This window comes from Pristiophorus japonicus, chromosome 8 (assembly GCF_044704955.1).
Source record: "Pristiophorus japonicus isolate sPriJap1 chromosome 8, sPriJap1.hap1, whole genome shotgun sequence".
Taxonomy (NCBI): Eukaryota; Metazoa; Chordata; class Chondrichthyes; family Pristiophoridae; genus Pristiophorus; species Pristiophorus japonicus.
Window position 1 is genome coordinate 195,621,485 of NC_091984.1, and position 18,331 is coordinate 195,639,815.

An 18,331-nucleotide genomic window follows, 5' to 3' on the forward strand; every position below is an offset into this window, starting at 1 on the left:
ATCTGGGTATTTTCAGAGTGTAGAATGCGACAGCACGCCATTCAGCAGACCCTGATTTATTCAATGACACCCTAAAATCAAGGTGAAAACAATCCTGCAAACTCGAATGGCGCTTGCTTGCTTTAATCAAAGTGAAAATTGTTTGTATTTAAACTGGAGTGCCCCAGCAATAATTTATAGAATACGGTAACACCGAGCTTAATCTCCTAGGTTTCAAGTTGCAAAACATAAACTACACATACAATTCTCCCCCGCCCCCCAACCTCTGACAAATACTAAAACCACGAAAGTACTCAGTACTGTATCTCAATACTTGCTTCTTCAGACAGGCTTGTTACTTTCTTGATTTCTGTTTCTCCCATCTGGATAGCGTCACGGTGAACTGCGAAGTTATCTACAACCTAAAAGGGGAATCGGATTTGCATTTCACGGCGCTCAGTGAAGTTTTTTTCAATGTGATCTTTAGGTCCAGTCTGTGGTGAAAGGTCTCTTGTTTTTTTTTGAGGGGTGAAGAAGGGGGTGGGAGGGGGGGGGGGGAAGTCGGGGCGGTAGGTGCGAGTTGCGGTTTGGTTCAAAAAAATGGACCAAGATGGATGGTTGGGGTGCTGCTGAGTTTCATAGTGTCTTTGTGCTGTGCTTGAGCTGCCAGGATGCTGGGGGGTCTGGGATGAGTCGCTCTGTGTGGATCAGCGCTGGTTGGACAGGCGCTCAGCACTTTGAGAGCACGAACGGCTCCCCACGTCACTCCAGTCAGCGCGCTCCTCTGGATGTGCGCGCATTTCCTATATTACACACACTCAGCACCCACCAAACCTACCTTATGGGGGAACTCCTTGACCACTTGCACTCTGAACGGCGAGTTTTTTGCGGCTAGATGCCCCAAACAGTCCGATAAGGCCTTATCTTTTTCTCGGGAACCCCCTTGCGCGACTAGCAACCTGGAAGTGTTTGGAGGAGTGCAGCACCTCTGGAGATCTATGGATTGTTCAGCCTGGGATGTGTGCTGTGCCTAACCAGGGAAGACAGCGATTGAGAAGGATTGTATAAATACCCCTTCACTGTGGAGAGATCGGAAGGTAAATTGCTATTCCTTCTTCGGGTTGACCTTCATGCTTTGCGTTTTTGCTTTTTGCTTGCGCGCGTGTTGTGTGCATCTGTGTTTGCGAGACAGCGATCGCTCTTTATTGAAGCGTTCATCAGCGAATAACGGGGCCTACGTGGAAAATTAAACAAAGGCAGCATTTCGCGTTGTTGAAAATGACAGTAGGCGAGTCTTTGCGAAATGTAAAGAGCTGGCCATCTATTGATCGGTATCGAAAACATTCAGCGTGTACAAAAGTGTAACCAGAACGCTAATGATGGACACTGACCACTGGGCAGTGTATATTTACACAAACACACTCACACACTGTGTCGCGGCCTATCTGTACAGAAGGATACACACCGACCATCCAGTGCTCTCCGAATTTACACAAAACTTCAATGTCAATAATTCAAGTAAAATTGGGAATGTTTAGTACGAAATATAGTCTAATTTGGGTAGACCGCTAATCAATATTGAAGATTTCTAATTTATTTCATTTAAAAAACATGTACTAATATTGTCAGAAGTACTTTCCTTTCGCCTTCCACCCGACTGAGAAACTTTGAAAACAATTCATTTCCTGGATTCAGTAACCTATTCTGCTGGAGTTTGAACTGAGACATATAACAGTGATGTGTTCACATTAGATATAGGACAATTACAATAGCTTGTAAAGCAAGTATCCATTTTTAAAGCAAAACTGCTGTATGGAAGTCCAGTGCTCCCCTCACAGAGCAGCATTGGTTATCGTCATCGCTCTATCTTTATAATATTGCTTTAAAATGCCTTTTCAGGTACGTAAAATATCCAATCTCACGCTAAAAAGGAACAGCTAAATATATTTTTAAATACTTCGAATTTCCTCTTAAATATCGATTGCATTATTTTTAAAACATGTAATGCATTAATAACACACCGAAATAAAATATCTAATGATGACGTTTTGCAAGATACACATACACACGCTGTGTTTCAGGATTGGTGTAAATTATTTCTAACAGTATTCCAATGCTTAAAACGCATGCAATGCTTAAAGTCCACAGTCTGAAGACCCGAGAGCATTATAGTCTCCTAAATTAAAACAAAACACAAATACAAAATTAAGGGGAATTTATAATTCAGCATTCAAGCAATATTAAGAACACTTACAGTTGCGTAAAATATTCTAATTTCAACGTGATTCCGGTACTATATATTTAGGTAAACAATTAATCATTAAAATATCAGACAGCGCTCTGAGCCGACGACATATAATTTTAATATACACAAATATCATGAACGCATTAATAGGTCGCAAAGCTAGGTTCATTCTGATCCATATATTTTCAAGTTCTAATCCTCATCACTGAACGTGTGCGTGTTATCAGCAGAGGCCTAGTTTAATTGGAGTTGGTGTGGAAGTATTAAATGCTATTGTGTATTTAAATTGTTTCTGTTTATAGAGTATATTAGCAAGCCTTTAAACAATCTAGCGAAAACATGTATGATTTACATTGTACGTGTTTTGTGTTTCAGTTGTGCTATAAACCCCAGGTATTATTTTTACACCTTTTACTAGTGAAGGATTTTCTGAGCATAGGAAATAAGGCACCAAGAGGTGGTGAGAAATTGGTAAATCAGCTGGGTTCTCAAATGAAGGTAGCTAACAGTGTTTAAGTAATACAACAATTGACTTAATTTTTACACCATAGCAGGATAAAATAGACCATCGAATATGTGGTTGTTATCATAACAGTTATTTTTTTAGGGGGAAAGTTAAAAACAATAAACTGAGTAGTTTTGCATTTTGGATCTTAGAACTTTGTCATATTTCGAAAAGATAGTGTAATCCACAGTAATTTGATTTTCTGTAGGCCACACACTTTCGAAAACTACACGTATTATTACCGCGATCACGTGCTCAGTCGTTTCCTAACTCTGGGTGCACCGCGAGTGATTAAAAGTACTCACAAGAGTCAAAGAAACAATAGTCATTGTAATAAGACGGTCGCAACCTCGGGCTCATGTCGCAAGCTACCGGCACTTTAACAAGGCATAGAAACCAATGGAAGAAGTTGGGTATAACGCACAAACACGGGTCTGTAAAGTGGAGGAAATGTAATTGGTGCTTATACTCCAATCAAACGGTTGCTCAAAAGCAGCCTGGAATCTTATCTTTATTACTCTTTCCAGAAGTCCAGACGAATTTCGTGAATACCTCATTTATCTTTTGGAGTCAGCTAAGATTGGCATTATCTTGTTCCCCCCGCCCCCCCCTCAATTTTCCATAACTTAATATAAAAGGCCTGCATTCTGTAATACCTAGTTTAGTACCTCGGGTTAGAAAATTGTTATTGTTGAGGCTGTTTCACCTCTCCTTCCCCTCTCTCCCTCCTTTTTTTTCTTTTGGAGTCGTCTAAGCTTGTTTTTGTAAATTTGTTAGGCGGGAGCTGTGCTGTGTGATGGTTGTTACAAGTCGATAACATTCAGCTCGCCGTGCTTGAGTTTTGGTGCCCCTTTTGCAAGAATTGTGCGGCGAAATATGGCGGAGACTGAGGAAGGCTTCGGGCTGCCAGCAACAACACACAGCGAGTCGGAGCCCAAGGAGCATTCATCTGAAAGTAAGCAGGACAGCCAGCTCGGAGCCGCCAGCAAACCCCCCTCCCCACAGCAAGCTACATATACTCAACAGGTTGGTCTCAGACACCCCTACACTGACAAAACCATGTGCAGTACAACATAGTAAGTGCATGTTATTGCTTAACACGAGTAACAACTTAGGTGTTGCATGTAAATGTCTATAAATGTATCTCTGACACCTTTATTGGTGCTGGTGTACGCAGAGGCCTGATTGGTTAATCCCGTTACTTGTTCCACACTTTTGGGCTATTACTTAGAATATCTCTGATCAGTAATTAGACGCAATTATAATTAGAAATCACTGCATTAGCAGGTTGGATTGCATTTATTTTGCTGCTACATCTAATTCTAAGAGTAATCATATTAATTACAATCTTCACTTGTTATAGGGTATGGAAGGAATCAAGGTTTACTTGCATGAACGAGAATTATGGTTAAAATTTCATGAAGTCGGGACTGAGATGATCATTACTAAAGCAGGAAGGTAAGGGAGTGGCAATATACCGAAACGCAATGCTGCAATAATAACTGTTACCGTTACTGTTTACAATTACAACTTAGCGTGATCGTGCTCACAACACGGCCATCATCTAAAATGGACTTGGAAATATTATTTTGATTAAACTTCGTAATGATCCAAAGCTCTTTGTCTGTACAAAATCTGTTCTGTCCCAAAGGGAAATCCTTAAGTGTTTCTAAAGAGGGGAATTTAATAGATAGATAATAACTTCAGTGCTCCACATTAAACAGGCTCAGATTAATCAATTTTTAATGTGAAGTATTTAAAGTGACTGGCAAGAGCAGAGCCTGTCAGCCATGATGTAACAGCCAAGAAAAATACATTTTATGGAATGTAAATAAAAGCTTTCAATAATAGCCGCGAAAACGCACATTTTACCTAACAATGGCTATCCTTAGATTGTTTTTGGAAACTATAGTTCAAAGGGTCATCATAAGTTGCTCGAGCTTTTACAAAATTACACGGAAACGTATTTTAAGGAAGATACAGACTCGAATTAATAAAATATATTAATTAGATGACATAATCTGCTCTTCGCAATTATTTACTTGCATTCAATTGATTTTAACGTTTCGAAGTGCCAAATATCCGCACTTTTGTCTTGTTTATATTTTAAAATACATTTACACAGTAATATTCCAAATAAGTCAAAGAGTTGCAAATTGAAAGAGGAAGGCAGGACGACGGCGATGTGAGATACCTGAGAAGGCTTATGTAGTACAGTATTTCATAGTTTTTAAGAGTTAACGTAATGCCTACTTTATTACTCTGCCTTTACAAGATTTATTTTTGCAAGCAGACAACATGTTCCCTCTTGGGCTTTCATTTTCATCCCACACGCTGAACGAATGATAAATATTTATAAAGATCTACATATATTCACGCTGCTCCTCGATAATTCGGCGAGACAACAAATGCAGCTATTCCATTTAAAAGCTCTTTAGTTTCCTCCTAGTGCGGCTTCTTGCTGACTAAAATCAGATTCAGATTATTTTTCTCAAGTATTTTGTAAACACGGTTAGCATTTACAAAACAACAGCCACTTCTAGATGCAAAGGGACGAAACAACAGGCTTTGTATGCATGTTACATGATCGAAGCCATGTCTGTGTGAGTTACTTGGTGCATTACTGCCGCCTGTTTAATCGCAGCTGTTATACTCCGTGTTTACTATGTACATGAGTTACAGATCGTGTTATGTCTTCTTCAGATTGAACAATAACTTCTCTATCAATTTGTCTTCCTAATGTTACCTAGTTTATTCAAAATAAAATAAATTGTCAGTAAATACTAAGCATTGAGACAGCTTTTTTTCTGAAAGTGCTCGATATTAATATTTTCCAAAGTGAGCGTTTTGTACACATTATTCTTGTACAAGAAGGGTTTAGTCTCTCTTTCTTTTCAGGCGCATGTTTCCTAGTTACAAAGTAAAGGTGACCGGGTTAAATCCGAAGACAAAATACATCCTTCTAATGGACATTGTGCCAGCGGACGATCACCGTTACAAGTTCGCTGATAATAAATGGCAAGTGCTGTGCATTATTTGTATATGCTTCGTCAAATTTATAACAAACAAAAAAACAATCAATGGCGGTTGACCTGAATGGTTTCAGGTTATCACGGTAACAGAGTTCATTAATTGCTGAGATGCCAATGTTTAGCCATTTAAAAGCCGTATCGGTGTGGTATGGAGCGTATAGGATCACCCTCCTGTACACGGTGTATGAAGAGCACACTGTGTTGATAAATGAGTGGCCTCTTCTAAACGGCAGGTGTCGATTGTATTATTCAATACTGATCATATTGCATAAAAATTTGTTAATTCATGCAAAGAGATTTGAGAACAGAATAATTACAATACACCACGGGTTTTTCTTTCCCGCAGTTAGTTCTAAGTATCTGGAACACCTCGCTTCCTAGCGTCCACTGTGCAATATAGATTCAGAGTTTGGGTTTCAACATGTATACAATATGCAGAGAGAATGGCACCTGTTTTATTAATGGCAATGCTATTTATGTAACATCGTTTGTGCGCCAAGTCTAAATCCGTTGCTTGGACTGATGGCAAATTGTTGCAGTTTAGCTTCGAGTAATCTGAACATTTTCAATGCTTTATTTTCCCAAGGTCTGTGACGGGGAAAGCAGAGCCTGCAATGCCAGGCAGGCTGTACGTTCACCCAGATTCACCTGCCACCGGGGCGCATTGGATGAGACAGTTAGTTTCCTTCCAAAAACTCAAACTTACCAATAACCACCTAGACCCCTTCGGGCACGTAAGTGCTTAGTTACTTTTATGTGAAATTCTATTTCTTTCCATTAACTGTCGAAGAACTCAAATTGTCTGAAAAACTTGCAGCATTTTTAGTCGAGCAGTCTTGGCAAACTTAATGCTAAGTGTTATCGAAACGGATGGCCCTAAAACCAAATTTAGTCAAACTGGCTGGTACTTAAAATAAAACAGAACGTCTGCGTTTTGCAGTGAATAATTTAACTGGTGCGGTGGACTGCTAAGGGTTAATCAGAAAGTTGTGAGGTGAGCTGGTCGTCGCGTTGTGCACTGGTAGAACATGTAGTGTAACGTGAATGTTTGCTGTTGCTTTTCTCATGTTACTTATTAGAAGTGGTCATTGACAAGGTTGCTATTTCAACTGCGGTGGTGGTGGGGCGGGTGAATGTTTTTTTTTAGCGATGCATCAGGAATGCAATGGTTTGCAAACACGAGCTGAGAATTGAACCTTTCTCTCCACCTGGAATTGATGGCCTTGATTGCATATTGCCTCATTGTGATGCAGTGCATTGTGGGAGGTGGGGTCTGCCATGACATCAACAATAAGGGCATTATGGGAGAAGGCACACGTGTTACTGCCTTTGCCGACCCAAGCTTTCGAATCCTGTCCAATGTACCATATATGTGTCGCGGCAATAAGGTCCAATTATTTTTTTGTATTTTAAGTTCTGGGGCCCAATTGAAATCCTCTGATAGCATTGTGATTTTTTGGGGGATTGTAGAATGCGTTCAATTCCTGCATTTGAAATGTAAAATAAATACTTTAAAAGAACACATGACATGCTGGCCCGCAATGGCAGCAGGATCTGTATTATTTACGAGTTTTATCCCGAGATAGGAATACAGGTTAGCAAACAGAAGCAGCTCACGAATAGAAATCATCGTCGACTTTAACAGTTTTGCAAAGGTTCTATGTGATTTGTCTACCAGAATAGGGGGCTGTGTTTGTCAGACATTACGGCCTCCGTTGGGTAACGGTAGCCTTGGAAACTGCCTTGCGATGGATGCAAGCCCGGCCAAGGGCAACCTTCCCTACTGTGGAAAGGCGGCGAATGCAAAAACCTCTAAACAAACGAATGGAGAGACAACAATGAGAAATTCATTTAACAAATTGCTAGATGAAACCAGTACTGCTAGCCTCTCAATTAAGCGGGATGTAATGAAATTAAAAATCATTAGATCGTTCACCACTGATGTCTAGGGCTTACGGGACTGTCAAAGCAATTTCACTAAGCTTGGCGGATGAGAGCGACTCGGAGTAGAGATGACTTGCAGGGTCTGCGATGGCGGGACAGGCAGCGTCTTTCTGTCGCCAGATTCCCTGCCAACCCTACCCCCCTCCTCACCAACAATCTTTACGATCTTGGAATAATTGGAGAAAGACTTCAGAGAGCCACTTTGAGATCACAAGATACTTGCAACTAAAATTGTGTCTTAAAAATTCTAAAATACAACGAAGCACGTCCCCATAAGGCGAAAGGCGGGAGATTAGGAAGGTGCGCCCGCACACTGCGGAAATCCGCACGGATTCCCGACAATTTGCGAATGTTGACTGCAATGTGTTACAATTCGGATCAGGAATAATGTGGAGGTGGGGAGGGAGAAAACGAGGAGGCAGGCGCGTTAAACCTTTCTTGGCTTTCAAATATAGGTCCAGTTGAGTCATAAAAGTACATACATTTCCATTCGTCTGCACCAGTTAATGCTCCTGTCCTCGTGATGTGTTGAATCCAAAGTTCAACATTCCCGTTAAAGCAAACTCCCCACAATCAAGTTGACAAAAAATTGCGAACGTGGATCTGAAACAGTTTTGATGGAGGGGAAGAATAACCGCATTTGTTTTTTTCTTGTGTAGATTATTCTAAACTCGATGCACAAATACCAGCCCAGGCTGCACATCGTTAAGGCCGACGAAAATAACGGATTCGGTTCCAAAAACACCGCATTCTGCACCCACGTTTTCTCTGAAACCGCCTTTATCGCCGTGACGTCGTACCAGAACCACAAGGTGAGACTTTACCGAGTGAGTTTGAAGCGCGCAGAACCCATTCGCTCACTTACACCTCCGTCATTTCAATTGCTTGTTTCAACGCACTGTTTGAGAATAGATGCAACATTAAGGACCATGTCCTTACTGATAACCAGGCCACCGGGGACTTGGACTGCATTACCGACAGGTTGCATTTTATAAGCCTCCAGGTTTCCCTTGTTACTGGGTCACATTGTAAACAGTTAAGTACAGATTTAGAACTGTGCTTTACCTGTTAATTTTACGGACGATCATCCGCCTATTCGAAGATTTAAAGATCACAACTATAGTGGTGTATTGAACAGCATATTAATGCAATTCGCCAGCATCTGAAAAAATAAAATAGCTTAACACTGGGCAAACTATTTTGCACAAAGGTTCAGACTAATAATTAACTCGTCCAAAATCTTAAACTGTCTTTTCTCTTTTCAGATGCCAATGGACCCGTAGTATATTTTGAACATTTTATGCTTTTATTTCAGACTTCCAGCATTTGCGGTTCATTTTCATTATATGCATCCGGTCTCTTAGGTTTGAGGTGGGGGCACTTTAAGGGGATATTTTAATAATTCGACACATATGGCAAGTCTAGTCTAATTTTTAATTTCCGCCTCTATTGAATTAACGCCAGTTGTGGAATTAGTTGAGGGTTACAGTTTCATAGATCAACAATCGCTATTGGTCTATGGCATTTAACGCTCAGAGGGACCCTTTATTTTAGAGCCCCGCTCAATAGCTGTCACCTAACCGTTTAAACAATTAATAGTTAAAGTCCTGGAACTCCGACAAACATTTGCTCCGATTGAGGCTCGAAGTCGGAATCCGTTTAACTTTTCAACCAAAAATCAAAGCAGAACCCTAACCTGCAGTTCACGAAACGCGAAACGGAACCAACATTTATCATTTTTAATGAAAAAAAGGTTGTGAGATCCTGAAGTCTCATCAAAGTTTTGTAACATCAGACTTGGGTATTTTGGACTGAAGCGATCAATATTTTTTTTCTGGGATCGTACATTTTATTTTGAGTGAAGATTTTTTGAAAATATTTAACTTTTATAAAACGGTGACAACAAGTGGTCTTTTGGGGGGTTTGAAGACTTTACTTTAGAGTTACTCGAGTTTCATTGAGGGTTAACTGTGCCAGTGTCTGCTTCATAAAAGCGTACATATTTCCAATTATCTGAAAACGGGACATAAACGTCAGCATGTTGAACAAATGATTGTATAATTGTGCTGGGGCAATAATTAATATAGACTTCATTAAGGAAGGCACTCAACTGCAGAAGTATAATAATTTAGCCGTCTTTTTAACTCTTTAGGACACACTATTTGAATGCCCAGTTTCCCCAGGAAATCCGTCTACCCGAAGTCACCTAACGTCTAAACTTGGGCTTAGTGTGACACTTCTTCCAAATATGCAGTACACAGCAGGACGCTTTCATCACACACACACACTGGAATTGTTTCTCAAATGATCGCACTACATTTTAAAGCTTTGTGCTCATTACATTTGTAATATGTTAATCATATAAATTAAACATGAGCACTTAAAGATGTATAAAGTCAAGTTTTGGTTTCATTTGTGTTTCTTTAATACTTTGAAAGTGACTTGTATAATTATATAACATTAACATAAAATGATCAGATCGGCAGACTACATATTTGTAACGCGCGTTTAAAAGATGATATTTTCATATATTCAGCGAAAATAACACGAACGAAAATCCATTATAAATATTCTATGTAATGACGTTTTATTAGATACATGGCGTGTTGTTTTCAAATATACAATTGTCTAAAATAATGCGAGTATTGCTTGAGGCACGAAATCCAAACTTATTATTCACTAAAAAAGAAAAAACAGACTTGGATTTATATAGCGCCTTTCACGACCACCGGACGCCTCAAAGCCAATGAAGTATGTTTGGAGTGTAGTAACTGTTGTAATGCTATCAACCAATAAGATTGGAATGTAAAGTATTTTATAAAATGGAAGTTGTCTTTTTGCCTCATGTTGCATAATATAATTTCTACACGAAATTCCTTCAGTTGACCAGGGTATGTTTACACCCTGAGATAGCGAGTCTCCGCGATGTATCACCCTGCATTTCTGTACATGCACCGACGAGCTTATTTCACGGCCACCGCCAAACTATTCAATTTAAGCAGAAAGTTCTGAGATTTGGAGATAGACTGAGGAGTATTATTGGCAAGATTGCACACAATGAACAAGTTGGTTGGATCCGCCCGGAAAATCTCAGTTAGCGTTTGATGCAGTTGCACAATGAATTTTCAAACTCTCAACTTTCCAGAAACCTCAGTACAAATTGCACATGGCATAAGCATTAAACAAGGAAAGTTTTAATGTCAGAACTGAACATGCGTTTCTTCATAAGATGTGTCACGGATTTGTCCAATACATACCCTGCAAGTATTTTAGTCGCGTGAAATACTGGCTTTACGTATACCTAGCAATTTGTCAAACTAAATAATGATTATTCGCGAGGTATATAGCATCTTTAGTCGTTTGGGTTTTAATCATTTGTCACAGATATGCTAATTATAAAGACTGTTAAACGCCAAGTTCTATATACCTTAATTTTCAATTGGAAACTAGTAAATCACTTGGATTCTGACCAGGGCTGCAGTTACACGAGCAATACTTGACTCAGACCGGTTTCTGGAGCCTGCTACTTTCAGCTGGCAGACCTGAGCCATACTGCCAACCCAAACCGACCTCCAACCAATTCAGACAAAGGAGTTCTGACGAAGGGTCATTGACCAGAAACGTTAACTCTGCTTCCTCTTCACAGATGCTGTCTGACCCGCTGAGAATTCCAGCATTTTCTGTTTTTATTCCAGATTCCAGCATCCGCAGTATTTTGCTTTTGTAAAGGAGTTTTGAGCACACGTGCGTAGAGAAGTGCCAGTAAATTATTGTTTTTCTCTGTAAAGTCCCCAGGAAGTCACCTGGACAGCTCGGACACTGTTATAACAGGGCTTACACTTATCCTGCAACAATGTCGAACTCCAAGGCGTTGAGACGCCCTACTGCAGGTGTGCCTTCTGTGCCCACAGGAGTCAGACCCGATTCCCAAGTTATACTGACACTTTCTCATCAGTGCAAACACCAAACCGCTTCACAAAACATATTCCATCCCCAGTCTTGCATATCTTGGTGACGGACTGAAGTTACACCGCTGACAGCATTGCGACGGATTGCATTGAAGTCTGTAATGAAGTAGCTCTGTGCAATCCTGCTCTAGGCTGGCGTTTTTTTTTTATATTGGGAAAGTATGGGTGGAATCACACACTTTCTCCGAACACCAGCAAAACTGCATAATAAAGTAAGTGAAGTTAGTATCCAAAAAGCGAATGGACCAGGTAGGCACTTTCAAAATGCATTCCTAAATTAGCAGGCGTGTTTGCACTGTGGTTAGTTTCAAAGGGGGAGCAGGGGATGTTTAAGCGGGGGCGCGTTTTGCAATATTTTATTTAAATGTGATCTAAAAGATTTAATGCTGTTTACATTTCTAATTTAGATTACTCAGCTTAAAATAGAGAATAACCCTTTTGCAAAGGGATTTCGAGGGAGCGATGACATGGAGCTGCACAGAATGTCCCGAATGCAAAGGTAAGACACACACACACAAATCAAATATTCGAACAGGTAATGAGAACATTTTGTCAGGAATACGATATAAATTGATTCGGATCAATCTAGCTATTTCACTTTCAGTCAAAATTCCATCACTTTAGAAAAATGTTCCATATATTTGCTACTTTTAGTTCTGTGGGGATTTTTTTTACAACTGCTGGCTCAGTCGGGACAACGTTCTTTCAGATTTTGCGACATGTAAAAATAATTAGATGACCAATATCCTTGTAAATAATAAAAAGGATTTACATTTATATAGCGCCTTTCACGGCCTAAGGAAGTCCCAAAACGCTTTAAAGCCAATTAAGTATTTTTGAAGTTTTAGTGAGGGAATTCAAATATATGTGTTTCTCTTTAAATCGCAAACCCGACTTTAACTGTTTTCTACTGTGTAGGCAACTAACAGTTAAAACAGATTTTTGGAAAGTCAAATCCGCTTTCCAGTTAAATTGTACCAATATCGTATTTTTATACAGCATATATCTTATCTTTTATACACAGACTCTCTGGGTTATGGGCCTGACTGTTACTTGAAATTGTTATTGTAGACATATCAAATGCGGCCAATCTTGGCCTTCAGTCAGCATTATGTAGCCCGGAATTTCTGAGCAGAGTCCCGATCCAAGTATCCTTTTATTCATAGATACAAATCGGACGTCCGATGTCACTGTATGCGAGTCCGTGTCCAAATATAGCCCTGATGCAAACACTCGTTCGCCAGCTGTAATTCGTTGCATTGGCCGAAAAGAACAAGACCAGGACCGTTTCCTGAGGCAATTAGAATCATACAGCACCGAAGGAGGTCATTCGGCCCATCGTGCGTGTGCCGGCTCTTTGAACGAGCTATCCAGTTATCCACCCCACACTTCCCGATAGCCCCTGCAAATTAGAATTGGACAACGGGCACAACAACAGGCAGAATCGCTTAAATGGTTTAATCGTGATTGTCAGAGAATACCCAAACCCTTTAAAATTATATACACAATTTAAATCTTTAGGCCACATAGATTTATTACTAAACTATGTTATAACAAATAACAATTCCGGGCTACATAATGCTGACTGAAGGCCAAGATTGGCCGCATTTGATATGTCTATAATAACAATTTCAAGTAAGTCAGGCCCATAACCCAGAGAGTACCCGACGGAAGAATCGATGGAATTGTTGCGGGTTTTTTGCCCTTGAATTTCAAGGAATTTACATTTTGCAATATGGTTACAGTAAAGAATACCCTGTGGTTCCCAGGAGCACGGTCAGACAACGTGTGGGGTCTACTGCGAATCAGTTCAGTGGAGAGGTGCGAATACTGCCGGTGTCTGGCAACCTGAGCTCCCAGTATCAGTGCGAGAATGGGGTTTCCAGTTCGACGCAAGAGCTGCTGCCTCCCAACCCATATTCACTCTCCCAGGAGCAGAGTCCGCTCTATCACTGCACCAAGAGGAAAGGTGAGAGAGATCCCTCAGCCTCTACTTCCACGCTTCTGTGGCTACGACCCATTTCAATGTGAATTGCCTGCCAGTGTCATGTCAGTATCAGCTACACATTTTAGATCGCGAAAAGATATATTTTTAGTACATGTTAGAATTAGAAATAAGCTGCTTTCCGGTTGGAGTAACCAGGGCAAGCGCAGCACTCCGCAGCGCCCTATTATAGAGGAAGCAACAGATTTATTAAAGAAACTGACAAGTGGTCATCTGCCTCCAGTTCCCACTGAGAGATCTAAACTGTCTCTCCTGTGGGTGGCTTCTCTAAATAACCAGTTATCTGCTGCTCTTGAGTGTCAAAAAATAAACAACTCTCGGGGTTACAGTGGCAAGATGGAATGCTGTGATGTGAAAGGCGCATGTGACCTTCCAGATCCGCGCTCCACCTCACACAGCCTGGGCTTGTCAACATTTTTTCCTCTTAAGTGCATTTTAGTAATACTTCATTGCATGGAAGCTGAAGGCAAGAGATATCTATTGTGGTGATATATCTTATGGAAAAATGTCTTTCGGAAAATGATGCACCAGAGTTTGAATAATAGAGCTCTTGACTAACATAGATGCAAAGGAATTATGTACATCAGGAATATTTGTGTTGCCTGTTTAACAAAGTTTGAATGCTTAGTGAAACAAAAACGCCTTAAAAATGCGAAAGCATTTTATTTTTGGAGGGGGAGGGAGTTTGTTATTCAGTGCTGATGAAATACCAGTTTGTATATGTGTGTGTGTTGTTGGTGGTGGTGGTGATGGGAGGGGGGTGGGGGTGGAGGTGATGGGCTCAGATCTGCACCATGAATGAAAACAAGGCACACTTGCTTTTATATAGCAGCTTTCACACCCTCAGGATGTACCAAAACACTTTACAGCCAATGAAGTACTTTTGAAGTATAGTCGCAGTTGTAATGTAGGAAACGCGACAGCCAATTTGCACATAGCAAGCTCCCACAAACAGCAATGTGATAATGACCAGATAATCTAATTTTTAGTGGTTGAGGGATAAACATTGGTCAGAACATTTGAGAATTCACCTGCTCGTCTTCAAATAGTGGCATGGGATCTTTCACATCCACCTGAGGGGCAGATGGGGTATTGGTTTAACACCTCATCCAAAAGATGCCACCTCTGACAGTGCAGTACTCCCTCAGCACTGCACTGGGGTGTCAGCCTAGCCTATGTGCTTAGGTCTCTGATGTGGAACTTGAACCCACAACCTTAGGACGATCATAGAGAGATGGGTGACTAAGTCCTACGTGGCCTTGAGATGTGCACACATAACATTACTAGTAAACTGTTTATAAGGACACTTCCATTAAATTTATTGACTAACAAAAGCAGTTTTTTCTAATACATAAATACCTCTGCTGTTTCTTAATGTGATTTCATTAATTGAATTTTTTCCACTTTGATTTATTTATGTAAGCAGTAGAAGAAGACTGCAACTCGACAGAACATCCATACAAGAAGCCATATATAGAAAGCTCCCCTTCGGAAGATGACCCATTCTACAGGTCCCCAAGTTACTCCCAGCAGCAAAGTCTTACTCCCACTTATAGGACTGATTCAGCACAACGACAGGCATGCATGTATGCTGGCTCAACACCAGGCACGGATCCCGGCTCCAGCCTCGATGACATTAATTGTAACACTTGGGCCACCGTTCCCTCATACAGCAGCTGCACAGTGACTGCAATGCAACCCATGGACAGACTGCCCTACCAACACTTCTCAGCACATTTCACTTCAGGCCCGTTAATGCCCCGCATCGCTGGAGTTGCCAACCACACGTCTCCACAGATAGGAGACACCCACAACATGTTTCAGCATCAGACCTCCGTTTCTCACCAGCCCATAGTGCGGCCGTGCGCTCCTCAAGCTGGGATCCAGTCGGCAAGCAATCTTCAACCTACTGACTACTTATATCCACATGGCATGTCAAGAACCCTCTCACCACATCAATACCACTCAGTACATGGAGTGGGCATAGTGCCCGAATGGACTGAAAACAGCTAATTCGAAGAACTCCCCGCTGATCTGACGTACATGAATGTTGGCATTTGTTGAAGCTGGACACTGTTTCAAGCAATATTTAAAAAACTATCACAACTGGCTGTAATTTTCAAGTGACAAAACTTTATAAAATGAGATATAGTTGAAATATTCTTCCCCTCCCCGCCCTCCTCCCCCCCACTCTTTATTTGAATGATATTGAAATAGGTCATTCGCAGAAAACAAGAAGGAAGGGTTCCATCTGGTGGATGTTTCTCTGCATTGTATAGTTAGTGTTTCTGAGGTGTTTCATTTGTAAAGTGGAAAGCTGCAAGATAATTGTCATGCAAACAGAAGAAACATCATCGGCATGTGTACAATTCATCAGAAAGTTCCCCTTGTTGAACCAGTTTTGCTTTAATGTTTTGTTGTTGTCGTAAGTTCACATGGTATAGGTGAAGAGGCGTTATGCAGAGTAATGAGCGAAGGAGGATTTCCTCATGCTGACAACTTCATGTCTACACATCACTGAAAGGAGGAAATACTTACTACCGTGCCTCTGGGCAGTTACCATTACATTTCTTTTATAATTATTTCAAAGTGTTACCAGCAGGGTTTATAGTGGACTATATCAAGCAAAACGTTTATGAAGCCTACTGATTAGTAAAGTACACTTTTTATGTAAACAATGTAAAATTTTACTACATTTATAGCTTTAATATTTCCAAAGTAAGTACCAGTCAACACTAACCTGAAGGTGTTTTATGTGCACAGCAGTGGTGGTGGAGGGAAGGGAATCAAACCCTCCTACACTGTTAAAGGAATAGTTAGCAATACAACAACAACAACAACTTGTATTTATATAGCACCTTTAATGTAGTAAAATGTCCCGAGAGCTTCACAGGAGTGTTAGAAGACAAAAATTTGATACCGAACCACATACTGAATGACTAAAAGCATAAGTAGGAATATAACATGGCTAACATCTGTTTAAATACATTTTTATGAAAGGTAATAACAAGGGCATAAGCAAGAATGCAATTTATCTATAAGAAAGAATTGGATTTCAGTAACATTGTAATAGTTCCACCATTTATCTTGCCTCCTCCCACCTCATTAGCGAGACTATAGCCGAGATGCAAATAAATTCCAGATTACAATAAGATATTCATTGGAGTCCCTAAAAGGTGAATGATGTTGAGGAGACACTATATGCTTCAGTATGTAGGCATATGCCTTGTGCTTCAGAAATAACTTAGGATGGTGTTACTTGCTTTGTTCATAGAAAAGATTGGAAAACTTGGGGAAAGTGCACTATGTTAACTGGTAGGCCTATTTCCAGATGTATAACAATGGGCCAATTCAACGTATGTACATGCAAAAATTAGTGGATGTAAATAATGGAGAACACATAGACATTCTTTGTTTCACATACAGTAAATGTTTTATACAGATACAATTTACAGCTATATATGTATTATATTTTGATCATATGATTCTTAGCATCAAAGTTTTAATTGTCTCCACTTTTGAGCAATACAGGTGTTTACATCATAGGGCAAAGGATAATATTCTTAAATTATGTATCAAGCAATACGTAACATGTTTGTTCAACATGAACGAAGTTCAGAAATTGCTTGTATTAATTATTAGTGTCTATCTGGTCAATAGTATTTATTGTTGGATAATCCTAAAAGTGCTTGTTTTTGGAGTATTAAGAATGATTTATTGTTAGAGAAAACTGTTGTAGAAGTGTGGTTGAAAGTTCTTTGGTGTATAAAAGAGATGAATCAATTATGCTTCATTGTAAATAAAACACAAGTGTATATACTGAAATGAAATAACTTCAAATACTATCTTTGAGTGACTTACCTTTTCCCTGGCACCATGTTCTGAATCTCTATCCATATAAATAGGGATTTGCCATTGAATGGGTTAACCAAGTCAAATACTCATGCCTGTAAAATATTGTAAAGATTGAGGCTCATGACCGCAAACATGTATAGAAAATATAGTGAAATCACTTTCATTACATTAAACGCAGTTAACACACAGATATGAATATCTGCCTTTGTGTTTGTGGGTTCAGATTGGATCACACTCTATAATAACCGTAGTTGTGACTTTTGAAGATAAAAAAAAGCTTGCATTTATATAGCGGCTTTCATGACCACCGGAGATCGCAAAGCACTTTACAGCCAATGAAATACCTTTTGGAGTGTAATCACTGTTGCAATGTGAGAAACTTGGCAGCCAATTTGTGCACAGCAAGCTCCCACAAACAGCAATGTGATAATGACCAGATAAACTGTTTTTGTTATGTTGATTAAGAGATAAATATTGGCTAGGACACTGGGGATAACTCCCCTGCTCTTCTTCAAAATAATGCCATGGGATCTTTTATGTCCACCTGAGAGGGCAGACAGAGCCTCGATATAACATCTCATCCAAAAGACAACACCTCTGACAGTGAAGCACTCCCTCAGCACTGCACTGCAGCATTAGCCTAAATTTATGTGCTTAAGTGCCTGGAGTTGGACTTGAACTCACAACCTTCTGACCCAAAGGCAAGGGTGCTACCCACTTAGCCACAGCTGAGCCACACCAATCAAAGGACCCTATTTATATGTTTTGAAAATACCTCTATATTTAAGGTTCTTAATG

The 18,331-nt window shown here is 40.1% G+C and overlaps 1 protein-coding gene across 1 annotated transcript; it reads left to right on the forward strand.

Annotated features, from left to right (window-relative positions):
- The first annotated feature begins 1,056 nt into the window (after nt 1-1,056).
- LOC139268271 (T-box transcription factor TBX5-like) lies at nt 1,057-15,927 on the forward strand. The gene is made up of 9 exons (XM_070886325.1): nt 1,057-1,076; nt 3,507-3,755; nt 4,093-4,187; nt 5,628-5,747; nt 6,348-6,495; nt 8,365-8,517; nt 12,081-12,172; nt 13,419-13,642; nt 15,105-15,927. The coding sequence occupies exons 2-9, from the start codon at nt 3,606-3,608 to the stop codon at nt 15,689-15,691; spliced, it is 1,569 nt and encodes a 522-aa protein (XP_070742426.1). The 5' UTR covers nt 1,057-1,076; nt 3,507-3,605; the 3' UTR covers nt 15,692-15,927.
- The last annotated feature ends 2,404 nt before the right edge of the window (nt 15,928-18,331 follow it).